The sequence below is a fragment of the Myotis yumanensis genome, unplaced genomic scaffold, assembly GCF_028538775.1.
Source record: "Myotis yumanensis isolate MYYU_CA2020_CCGP unplaced genomic scaffold, mMyoYum1.0.hap1 SCAF_2, whole genome shotgun sequence".
Lineage (NCBI taxonomy): Eukaryota > Metazoa > Chordata > Mammalia > Chiroptera > Vespertilionidae > Myotis > Myotis yumanensis.
This window is the reverse complement of record NW_027223753.1, coordinates 31,511,251-31,523,699: the sequence shown is the minus strand read 5'-3', so window position 1 is coordinate 31,523,699 and position 12,449 is coordinate 31,511,251. Positions and strand designations below refer to the sequence as shown.

The following is a 12,449-nucleotide window of genomic DNA, read 5'->3' as shown; positions in this document are numbered from 1 at the left end:
ACATGCTGACAGTCCTTCCCCCTGCAGCCAAAGGGGAGACTGGGGCCTAGAAAGGGGATAGGCCTTACCCATATGCCACAGCGCAGAAAGGAGACTAGAACCCAAGGTGCCCCCTTCCCACGGGGCCTCGCCATGGCCTTGGTAGAACATCTGGCCCTGAGAATCTCCCTGTTCCTGAGCTGAAGTCCTCTATTGCCCTCAGGCAGGCTTTCCCAGGAGGAGCTGGCTCTTCCAGTGAATGCTGGACAGACACCCGGACCATGCCCGCTTCTCACCCCACAGCAACTCCCAGGTCATCTTCCGCTGGGCCTTCACCTTCTGTGGATCTGTCTCATCCTGAGGCTGTGACAGATGCCATCATTATTTCCATTTTACAGAAGAAACGGAGGCTTAGAGAAGCTGGGAGATTTGCCTAGGGCCGCCGAGAAGGCCGAGCCTGGGTATATGAGCACCCAGGCCAAGCCCTCCCAGGTGGAAGTACTAGAGGGAGAAGGGGGGTCGCAGGGGATATCATGTCCCTGGAGGCCCCATGTGCACCCACACACGGGCCTCAGAGAGGCCCCTACGCAAGAGACTTAGAGGATGCCAATGCCCTGCCTACAGTCACACAGACCAGGTAGAGGTGATGCTGGGAGGTAGTAAGAGGTTAGAGGTCAGTGTGGGAGCTGGAGTTGGGGAGGAAGGCAGATGTGGACCCCAAATGTCAGCTCAAGAGAAAGCAGACAAATCCCAGCCTGGAGAGAATTCTGGCCCCACGGTGGGGCTTACTCAGTCCCTTAGCCTGGTATCTGGTATTTTCTCCAGGCTAATTTCAGCCAAAAAATAGAATTCCACCCCCTATCTCCTAAAATACGCAAATGTTTTACCAAGTCAAAGCACCTGGCTTATTTCTGTGTCCCCCTATCTTTAGTTTTTCACCCTCTAGTGTCCCCATCTTCACAATGGAGTTTGGACAAGGATCCGACTGAAAAAGTCCTGGTAACAGTGGATCTAATTAAAAGGCAGCAGTGCAGTAATGTCTGGGCTGTATGAAGCTCAATGCTGCCCCCTGGTGCCCAGACTGTTACAGCCAGTAAGCCGCAGGGAAAGGAGGCAGGAGGCACTTGAGGTAAAAAAATAAATAAAACCTCTCTGCCTGGCTCCCCGCTACCCCACCATCTCTGAACCTTTTAGACCTCCCTCTAAAGGGGAGGAAGAACAGAGCAGGAGCCCTGCTCACTGAGTGAGGGTAAGCCCCGAGGCTCTTCCAGCAGAGGTCTCAGACTGTGGTAAAGCCTGGAGACGGATGGAGGCCATAGTGACAGCAGCAGTAGCTCAGTCCACCCTGCACCTGGACACCCCAGATGGTTTCTTCTATTTTAAGTGGAGTCAGGGCTGCCCTTCTAGTGTGACTCCTGGGGTCTTCAACTCAGTTAATTAAGCTCAGGCCTTTTTCTGCCTGAAAGTCCACCATTTGTGTTCAGAGGAGGTCTTCAACAAATGTTGGATGGCTGGCTGAATGGATGGATGGATGGATGGATGGATGGATGGATGGATGGACTCAATCCCTTTGCACTGAGATATTATCTCCAGAAGGTTTGTGCTGTCAAGCACAAGGGGCGATGAGTTCACTGGTTTTCCTAGTTGACTGGAAGTGGGACTACTAAGAGGAATGGGATAGGGGAAGGGGAAGTTGTGTGTGTGTGTGTGTGTGTGTGTGTGTGTGTTTTCCTTTTGTCCATATACACTGAGTGGCCAGATTAGTATGACCACCTGATGTTTGTAGGCAAATTAGCTATAATTTCGTGCTGAAGTTGCTAGAGGGACAGACCATTATAAACATCTGAATAGCACAACATACCTAAGTATCATTGCTGATCAAGTTCATCCTATCATGTTGATGGCGTACACCAATGGAGATGGCTTCTTCCAACAAGACAATGCGCCATGCCACAGTGCTCGTATTGTGCAGGAGTGCTTTCAAGAATATGAGGGAGACTTTACCTTGCTTAGGTGGCCCCCACAATCACCAGATCTCAATCCAATTGAGCATTTGTGGGATGAAGTTAAAAGAGCCATCAGGCAGCTGGTTCCACAACCATCAAATCTCACAGAACTGGACAGTGCTATTCATCAGGCATGGTGTCAGATTCCTCACATCACCTTTCAACATCTTGTGGAGTCAATGCCAAGAAGAATTGCCTCAGTATTGAAGGCAAAAGGTGGCCCAATGAAATACTGGTGGGGTGGTCATAATAATCTGGCCACTCAGTGTATATCTTTACTACTTACAAGAACCTTTCATATATATTTTAATTTATTGGGGTGACATTGGGTAATAAAATCATATAGGTTTTAGGTATATGGTTTCTATAATATACTAGAGGCCTGTTGCACGAAGAGATTCGTGCAATAGGCCTTCCTTCCCCTGGCTGCTGGCACCGGTTTTTCTCTGGCACCCGGGACCCAGGCCTTCGCTCCGGCCGTAGCAGAGAAGCCAAGCCTCTTCAGTTTTCAGTCGTCTTCAGTCTTCAGTCTTCACTTGAGCTGGAGCCTTCAGTCTTCGCCTTGTGCCTGCATATGCAAATTAACCCACCATCTTTGTTGGGTTAATTTGCATACTCATCCTGATTGGCTGGTGGGCATAGGGGAGTGATGACCAATTTGCATGTTTCTCTTTTATTAGTGTAGATTCTCTGTACTTTCATATATTTTTTATTCTCAGACCCACACTGTGAGGTAGGCAGGTTTCAGTTATTCATTCTAATGAGGTCTTTACTCCATAAATACTGAAGAATGCTTTTGGATGCTAGTTTTCATGTACTTAGAGAATAAATAAAAGTTATCTAAAATCTGTTTTTCTGACTAACTTTCATTTCAGAAATTCCATTAAACGCTTCTTACAATGAGTAGCCAGATTATTATGACCACCCCATCAGTACAATGAAGTGAATTAGTTCTGCAAATAATAATAATAATAAAACCTTGAGAGTATTTGCTTAGGAAGTTTTAAATATTCACTATTTTTGGAAGTGTCAATGAAGTACTGATGGGATGGTCATAATAATCTGGCCACTCAGTGCATTTGCATAGTCCGTCTGGAACAAGCAACTGGAAATAGAATGGGCATGTTTCTTCAAAAGTGATTTTTGCATTGTGTGACAAATTATGGGCCCAACGGCGGTAACAGGCCTGGTCCAGGCAGCTATCTTGCGGTTTCCACACTGCAGACACAAGGTAGTGCTTCTGCCTCATTGCTGCCACTGTCCCCATACTGATAAGACCCGGTGATGAAAGGAGTGGGAAGGGTAGGTTTCGATGTGTTGGGACAATGCTCTAATCAACTGAGCTACCTTCTAGGAGGAAGGGTAAGTTTTGATACAGGAGGATCTCAAGAGATCAGATAAAGGGAAGGTCATGATGGAGTTGGCGGGATCAAAGAAGGCTTCCTGGAGGAATTGGCATTTGACAAAGGACAAATGCCAATTCCTCCAGGACAGAAAGGACAGTGGTGATGTTCAGGTTAAAAGGAAAGTCTGAACAGAGGCAGAGCGCATCCTGCTGCCAAGAGGGCTCCCGTTTGAGGAAATGAGGGAGGCTGTGCTCCAGCAGAGCCAAGGCAGAGGACATGTAGGACGTCGGGAGGTGCTGTGGGTCACACCAAGAAATTAGCACTTTGTGGGCAAAGCACCAGACTGTGAGCTGAGGCCTGGGTCCCAACCCAGGGTGTGCTCTGACTAGGCTTCCCTTCCTTGGTCTTGCTCTCTGAAACTTTCTCTAGACCCCAGTGGGGGCCGTGGCAAGTGCTTGTCACGGAAATACCTAGGAATCACAGCTCACAGAATAATTAAGTGATCAAATCTACCTCCTTCAATTTGTAGGTGAGAAAACAGACCCAGAGAGGGGAAGGAATTTGCCCAGCACTGCATAGCAAGCCAGTGGCAGAGCCAAGACTTGAACCCACGCCTGCAGCCTCTCAGTTTGGGGCTCGTTCCCCTCTGCTGCAATCTGGGATAGCATCTGGGGGACTGAGCTGGAGGAAGACAGCTGGAGGAAGAAGGCCGTCAGGAGGCTATAGTCCACCTAGATCAGAAATCACAAGGCTGGCCAGTAAGAAATGTTTATTGAGACCTTCAACCTGATCCCCATCTTGAGTGGCTTTGAGTCCACCAATGAAGCACCTACAAGGACAGAAAAAAACTACAAAGAAAAGGAATATGGTGGGCTTCCAGAGGAGATAGGAGGTGGATATGGCACTCATGAGAAGGAAGGGGCATTGGGAACAGACTTGGATAAGGATGTAGGAAGATCTCCAAAAGAAATAGCCTCTCATCTGGGTTCCCTCTGGTTCTTGGTCAAGGTCTCCACCTCCTTCATGAACCGAAGACAGAGTTCCTCTTCCCATGGCAAAGTGATGCACTGCACAGCCACTGGGAGCCCCACGGATCCTTCCACCGCCTGCTCAGAGAGAGTGTCTGTAAATCAGAGCCTGCTTCCTGCCCACAAGCCCCTTGCCCACCCCTCCTCACCTCCCGTAGGTATGCATTAATCCAAATATCTCATCTCCAGTCCAGATTAAGATAGAGATTTCCTGGATCTCAGAGTTCCAGGCTTCCTCAGCTCTCGGTAAAACCTGGAAAAATTGTTCTGACTTTGTCTACAATTCTCCAGGGTGAAACTTGTTCCTTGTGCAAAGAGCTGACTATAACAATGAAATATAAAACCAAGTATCCAGCCCATGTCCTTAGCACAGGAAAGAAGAATGTGCAAGTCCCTGATCCAGAACCTAGTTACACTTCTGCAGTGAAAGAGGTGCCTTGACTCCAAACACAAGCCCGGGAACATGAGGCTGAGCCTGAGTGCCTGCCATGAAATCCAAACATAATTGTAGCAATTCAAACATGTTTTCATTGCTTTATGACAGCACTTTTCCATCACACTAGTGTGCAGCAAGAATTTTTAAAGCGTGTAATACCCGATTATTTAGTCAGGGGCACTGACCTCTTATCTCTTACTTAGATTGTCAAATAGAAAAATGACAAGAGCCAACACAACAATAGCCATCTGTTGTGAATGCCTGTCTTTGTTTTTTAATCTTCACCTGAGGATATATTATTGATTTTAGAGAGAAAGAGAGAGGGGGGCAGGGAGGAGGAAGAGAGAGAAACATCCATGTAAGAGAGAAACATCAATCGGTTGCCTCAGTTGCCTCCTGTACTGCAACCCAGGTATGTGCCCTGACCAGGAATCAAACTGGCCACCTTTTGGTGCACAGGACGATGCTCAACCAACTGAGCCACTATGGCTGCACTCTATATATCACTTTTAAACAGCTCCTGGAACAGAGGAAGAGCTCAAGACACACTAGATAGTGTCATTATTATTATTTTCTCAGCAGTTCCACTGGTAATTCTACCACTAAAATCAATTCCCAGCCCTGGCCAGGTAGGTCAGTTGATTAGAGTGTCATCCCAACATACCAAGGTTGCGAGTTCAATCCTGGGTCAGGGCACATTCAGGAATCAACCAATGAATGCACGAATGGAACAACATATCAATGTTTCTTTCTCCCCTTCCTCTCTCTTTCTAAAATCAGTAAGTAAAAAATAAAATAAAATAATTTCCAGAAAAATAAGTTACTTAATGTCTTACTCAGACACATGCATACTTTTCAAAGTCAGTCTCTCTCTCTCTCTCTCTCTCTCTCTCTCTCTCTCTCTCTCTTTCTCTCCCTTTCTCTCTTTCACCCAAGTCAGGGTTGTTATTTTAGACCCTGCATTGAATAGGCCCATAGAAACATTTCCTTTTGGTAAGTCACCTCTGAATTAATAATAGTAGCATTTACACTTCCTACATATAAGACCTTATGCCAATTGCTTCAGTCTTTTTTGATTTAACCTTTAACATAATTCTGCCAAGTAGACTTTTTTATTCCTGTTTTTTTCTGACAAAGAAACTGAGGCCCAGAGAAGGGCGGTATCCAGTTGTTTCCCAGTAAGCTCTTACCCCGGGGCCTTTGCCCTGATCCACCCTTCCTGCCTCTGCATTGGACTTTCCTTACAGAGGTGTCGAGCAGACCACTGTTTTTGTAAAATATTCTCCCCTGACAAGGACAGAGGATGACCTGGACATTAAATGGTGTGTCCTCGGGGATGGGGTGACACGTTATCACTTTAGCAGAAGTGATAAAGGCTAAACCCTGGGAATGCCCAGACCCATCCTACCCTGCCCTCACCCATCCACAGGGATGGAGTGCTGGGGTCCAACCCCAACGGGTCCAGGGATCCCCAAAGGTGTGGACAGAGTCGGCGAAGAATGAATGACATGGAAACTGGTTTCAGTTCATCAGCATAGCGAGGTTCTCCCTCCAGGATCTCCAGTGAAGTTCTGGTTAGGAACTCCAACCAAGTTCTGGTGCCATGTTCTCTCGCTAGGTTCTCCAGCCAGGTTCTCCAGGTTCTCCAGCCAGGTTCAGTCGCCAGGTTCTTTAGCCAGGTTCTATCCAGATTCTTTTGCCATGTTCTGTCTAGGTTCTCCAGTGAAGTTCTGTAGCCAGGTTCTGTCCAGGATCTTTTGCCATGTTCTCTGGCTAGGTTCTGGTTAGGATCTGACGTTTATTGTCTTGTTACATCCGTATTTATACCAGCCGATTTTAATCCTGTCGATTTCTATTACAAAGGTTAGGGCGTTTCTTATCTCCATTCCAGGGAGTAAAGATTATGTAGCTTAACTACCCGCCTGGCACTTAATTAAGGGGTTGTATCACCTCCCTAACCTCAGGGGAAAATTCCTACCTGGGGAAACAACCTTTCTCAGAGAGGTGACTTTGGTTAAAACACATAGCGCCAAGAAGGGGAGCAAACATATTAAGAACAGTATGCCATATACGCCAGGTCCCTTGAAACAGCAAGGATGGACCGGCTCCCGGCAAATTCCCCCTTTTTTATTTTTTAAATGATAGCGCATGCAAATCAGTGGCCACCTCTCAGATTGGGCTGTTTAAGACTCAGAAGAAGACTGGCAAGCAATGACAATAAGCATAGCTATAAACATAGTGGATGAAGCGCACAAGGAGCCTTGTTTCTGTAGAAGGTTACTGATCTCTTCAGTCAAGGGATTTCAGCTGTCCTCAAGTCGGTGGTTTGGTTGTCCTTGTTGATCTGGCTAGAGGTCCTCATCATTGGCGACAGGCTTCCCAAAGTGTCAGCGAGTTGAAGGGCTGCATCAAAGGGTCCATTAGGGCCGTGCTTGATGGTGGTGTCGGTGTACGGGAGGAGTTAGGTGTGCCCTCTGGGTTGGACAATATGGATGATACTGGGGAGGAGGAGGATGAGGAGGAGATGGAGAGTGGTGTGACATAAGGTCGGATTAGATGGTCTGGAATCCACACAGGTGAGTCTGCATCCTGTGGAAATATACAAGCATCTCCTCTCCCCCAGGTTAAAAGTACATCAGGTCCCTTCCAGGCTCCTGTAAGTAAGTCTTTCCATTTGACGAAATAAGTGAGTTTCTGCTAAATGAAAGTTTCTTTTGCTGATTTACTCAGAGTCCTCGGACTTGGCTGAGAGAGTAGCTTCCACTTCTTGCTTTTCTACCATCTGTTGGGCCTCAGTTGTTAACTTCTTCAGCTGATCCCATGTTGGCACCTCAGTCCCTTGCATAGCCTTCCTTTTCTTCTTTTTTCCGCTTTTCTGTCATTGGGGCAACTCTAAGTCTTGGAACGATGGGACAAGGAGCTTCTCTGGGTCCATTGTGGTGACGCACGTAATGCATTTACTCAATCCAAAGCAGGCATTAAAAAGAAAAACCCCAAATGCTCTCTTGTATCCATTTTAAGAGTAGGATTGGCACTTTCTGCTATTACCTGAGTCCTGATCTATCACCTCAGGGAGAGCTTGCCAATCCTGCACTTTTCTGGGGTGGAAAGGCTGCAGTGGGGTTAAGGATAAGGCTCCTTGGGCCTATCTTCTCCCATGCCTCTACATTTACCTTTCCGGCACCTTTCCTTCCTCAGAAAAGCATGGACATACTTCTTGTATAAAACATTCCGTCTGACTGGGAGTAACCTTAACTCCTCTGCTAGCAAGCATATGTGTTAAAAGATCAATACGGAGTCTTTTTTCTTTAGACTCAGTATGGCACATCTTCTTAATCTAAAGATCAATACAGAGTCTTCTTTCTTGGACTCAGTATGGCACATCTTCTCAATTAAGTTCTGTACTATCCACCTTCTTACCCTACTTATCCTCTATAGGGGGGTCTGTAGCACCCTGGTGGAGTCCTATCTGTCCCGAGTCTGGGGGTTCTCAATGAGGGGGGGGGGCTTACCTAGGGGAATCCTGTTCCAGGGGTTCCCAAAGGTGTGGATGGAGTCAACGAAGACTATCCACCCTCTTTCTACGGTGGAGTCCTATCTGTCCGAGTGCGGGGGGCTTACCTAAGGGTCCCTGTTCGGGCGCCTATTGCTGGGGTCCAACCCCAGCGGGTCCAGGGATCCCCAAAGGTGTGGACAGAGTCGGCGAAGAATGAATGACATGGAAACTGGTTTCAGTTCATCAGCATAGGGAGGTTCTCCCTCCAGGATCTCCAGCGAAGTTCTGGTTAGGAACTCCAACCAAGTTCTGGTGCCATGTTCTCTCCCTAGGTTCTCCAGCCAGGTTCTCCAGGTTCTCCAGCCAGGTTCAGTCGCCAGGTTCTTTAGCCAGGTTCTATCCAGATTCTTTTGCCATGTTCTGTCTAGGTTCTCCAGTGAAGTTCTGTAGCCAGGTTCTGTCCAGGATCTTTTGCCATGTTCTCTGGCTAGGTTCTGGTTAGGATCTGACGTTTATTGTCTTGTTACATCCGTATTTATACCAGCCGATTTTAATCCTGTCGATTTCTATTACAAAGGTTAGGGCGTTTCTTATCTCCATTCCAGGGAGTAAAGATTATGTAGCTTAACTACCCGCCTGGCACTTAATTAAGGGGTTGTATCACCTCCCTAACCTCAGGGAAAAATTCCTACCTGGGGAAAAAACCTTTCTCAGAGAGGTGACTTTGGTTAAAACACATAGCGCCAAGAAGGGGAGCAAACATATTAAGAACAGTATGCCATATACGCCAGGTCCCTTGAAACAGCAAGGATGGACCGGCTGCCGGCAATGGAGGCAAGACTCAGTACTGGTCTGTGCTCCTGGGGGAGAGGTAAGGAGAGGGACACTGACCTCCTTGAAGTTTCTGTCATTACTATCTCCGTAGTATCCCTTGTAGAAGGCCAGTTCCTCCTCGTCCTGTAGCGTCACAGTGGTGACAGGCACCACGCCAGCAGGGAAGTCCAACATATTGTACAGGCTGTGGTAAGAGCTGCTAGCTGTAGGAAGACCCAGGTTAGCCCAGGAAATCACCAACTCCCAAAGACTCCAGTGGGGAAGAATGTGACGTGAGTAAGCACTCCCCCTCCGGTCCTTCTCGGAACTGCATCCCTGTGGGCTTGAAATCGCCCCAGGAATCACCTGACAAACACTCCCTGCTCTTCCCACAAGGCTTGGGGAAGGAGAATCGCACTGTCCAAGCCTTATTCAGTGCAGGGCATCTCTGCATTGCTGATTCTCTGAATCCTCTCCACCCCTGCGAAATGGGGATTACTATTCCCTGAGTGCAAATGAAGAAACCCAGGTGCCAGACGGGAGAGATGGCTTTTCACAGGCTGCACAGCTGGTGAGTGGCAGAGATTCCGCCCATGCCCTCCAATACACTAGGCTTCAAGATGGCTGGCGTGTGCAGTGCAAACCTGAGTTGAAAAGACTTCTCTATGGCCACAGCCACCTGTGCGCAGGGACGGAGCATCACAGAAGTGGCCGTGATGCCTACAGACAGCAGAGAGCAGAGCACGGTGTGGGTGTGCCTTTGGGCAGCCTCTGTGGGGGACCCAGGGGAGAGGACTCCAGGCTTGAGGTGGGTTTTCATTCTGCATTGACATCACCCCTGACACTGCACCTGTTCTGGGCACGAGACCCAGTGATGCCTCAGACACTGCCCTATGCTGAGGCCTGCATTTCAGGTGGGTTGGGCTACAGACACCTCTAGAAATGGGGCAGCACAAAGCATGCTAAGAGTGAATGCACATGCTCAGTGAAAGAAGCCAGACACAAAAGCCTCCTATTTTATGATTCTGTTTATATGAAATCCTAGAAAAGGCACATCTATAGTGAGAGAAAGCAGATTAAGTGGTTGTGGGGGAGGCGAGGCAGGGTAAGGTTAGGGAAAAATTGCAAAGGGACATGAGAGAAATTTGATCAGTGATGGAACTATTCTATATTTTTATTATGGTGGTGGTGATACCACTATATACCTTTGTCAAAATGGATTAAATTGCACTCTGTGAATTTTATTGCATGTAGCTTATACAGATGGTCCCTAACTTATGATGGCTTGATTGCTTTTTTTTTTTTTTTACTTTACTTATACATATTCAGCAGAAACCAGCTAAACTAAGCTGATGTTCACCAGGTTAAATGTATTTTTGACTTAGATATTTTCAACTTACAATGGATTTATTGATACATAACCCCATCTTAAGTTGAGGAGCATCTGTGCTTTTTTCATTTTTAAAGCGAATGGAAATTCACTTTTAAAAGTTCATTTTTAAAGCAAACGGAAATTGAGAGTGTCTGCTAACAGGTACGATATTTTTTTTAAGGTGATGGAAATGGTCTGGAATAAGATAGTGGTGGTGGTTGCATAATATTCTGATTATACTAAAACTGTTAAATCATACACTTTAAAATGGTGAATTTATGCTACCTGAATTTTATCTCAATTTAAGAGAAAAAATGTTTTTAGGTGAATGAAAACAAAGGTCAAGGTCACATAGGCTGTGGCCGGACTCAGAAGTCCTGGACTCCTTGTCTAACCCCACCAGGACCCAGTGTCCTCTCACCTGATGCTTTGGCAGGATAGCCTATATAGAAGGCAGGGTCCAGAGCTGGCGACAGCAGCACATCCAGGTCCAAGGACCTCCACTTGGCTATGAACTCTTGCTGATATTCCTGCAGCAACAACAGGGGTAGGAGGGATAAGATCAGCAGAGGTCACTGTTTGCAGGACAAGGTCAGGTGCTGCCAGGCTGAGTTGGCTTAAGCACCAGGAAGAATTCCGAAGCTATGAGAGGCAGACTGAGACATCTGGGAATGGTCAGGATCTTACCAGGGGCTAAGGTGAAAGGATGGGAAGAGGAGTCTCAGACTACAGTGATTTGCGGGACAACATATCATCCAGGCCCCAGAGAGATGAACTAGATTAACCTCATAGGTCACTAAGCCTTCCCATCCAGGTCCAGCCAGGCCTCCCCTGCAGGCCAGGACAGAGCTCTGCCCCCTGTCTGGCCACTCGTGTCACCACCAGGCTTCTGCTGCCCCTGATCCAGCAGTCCCTTGAGGTCTTGCCAGGCACACATCACCTGCACTGCTGTGTGCTGCTCCCACAGTTTCTTGGGTGTCCTGGAGGAATGAGGAAGACACTGGGAAGTCCAAAGGGCAGATTGGGAGGATCTTCTCTTATACAAATGGGGCATGATGCCCAAGTGGCAGGGCCTGGCCTCAGTGCAGGCTGCACATCAGCTGATGGGCTGGGAATAACCCTGTGTCTTGTCCCCTCGCCAAGACACCTCGCCTGTCCAATGTTCCCAAGAGTACACATCCTCTGGTCGATACCCCACTACCACCACCAGCCACAAGGACTCACAAGTGCCCCCCAAAACTATAGTTCCTTTCTTCACCTGTGAGGCTCCAGGTCAGCCCTCAGGTTACTCAACCCCAATTCCAACCAGCAACTCAACTCCAAGTCCCACCAGGCCAAGCCCAAATCAGAATTCTCTTCAACCCACAACCCCACCCCAGTTCCAACCTTAACCCCAATTCCAACTCAAACCAACTTCAACCCCGCCCAAATCTAACCTCAATTCAGACCCAACCTTTACCACAACCTAACCCAATTCTAGCCTAAACTCAGAGCTTACCTCCAAATCAAACCCCAATCCCAAACCCACCCAAATGTCTAAATTTAACCCAGTGTCAGGCATGACTCTAAAACCCGAATTAGATCCCAAAGTCTAAATTGTCTTTGCCCCCAGTGAACACCGACTCTAACCACATGCCCCTCACTCAGTTATCACCACCCCATGCAAAACCCTGGCGAGCTGAACCTGAAGAGACTCAACTACTCACTTCACTCCACGAATCATTTCCAAATTCTGGGCAGATCGGGGCTCCTAGAGGTAAGAAGAGAGGGGGCCACCAACTTCAGAAACCACAGGCCAGTGCCAACCTGCCCTGGGTGGGGGTCCAGGAAGAGCAACTCTGCTTGGTACACTGACATGGAGCCCTCAATCCTTCATAAGCCACTACCACCTCACACCGCCCTGAGCTTCCTTCAGGCCCTCACCCCTCTCTAAATCCCTTTCTCTTTCTGTGAAACCCCTTCCTCTCTCTAAG

At 47.7% G+C, this 12,449-nt stretch overlaps 1 protein-coding gene across 1 annotated transcript in view; it reads right to left on the bottom strand.

Moving 5' to 3' along the window:
• Nucleotides 1-4,116: 4,116 nt before the first annotated feature.
• The window catches only part of LOC139001771 (vitamin D3 hydroxylase-associated protein-like), a 33,610-nt gene continuing 25,277 nt past the window's right edge, over nt 4,117-12,449 (bottom strand). The window contains exons 11-15 of the mRNA XM_070403301.1: nt 12,183-12,226; nt 11,417-11,456; nt 10,898-11,006; nt 9,183-9,328; nt 4,117-4,437 (exon numbers count right to left, since the gene is read on the bottom strand). Coding sequence (XP_070259402.1) covers nt 4,309-4,437; nt 9,183-9,328; nt 10,898-11,006; nt 11,417-11,456; nt 12,183-12,226 — 468 coding nt within the window. The 3' untranslated portion in view covers nt 4,117-4,308. The remainder of the gene's footprint in view (nt 4,438-9,182; nt 9,329-10,897; nt 11,007-11,416; nt 11,457-12,182; nt 12,227-12,449) is intronic.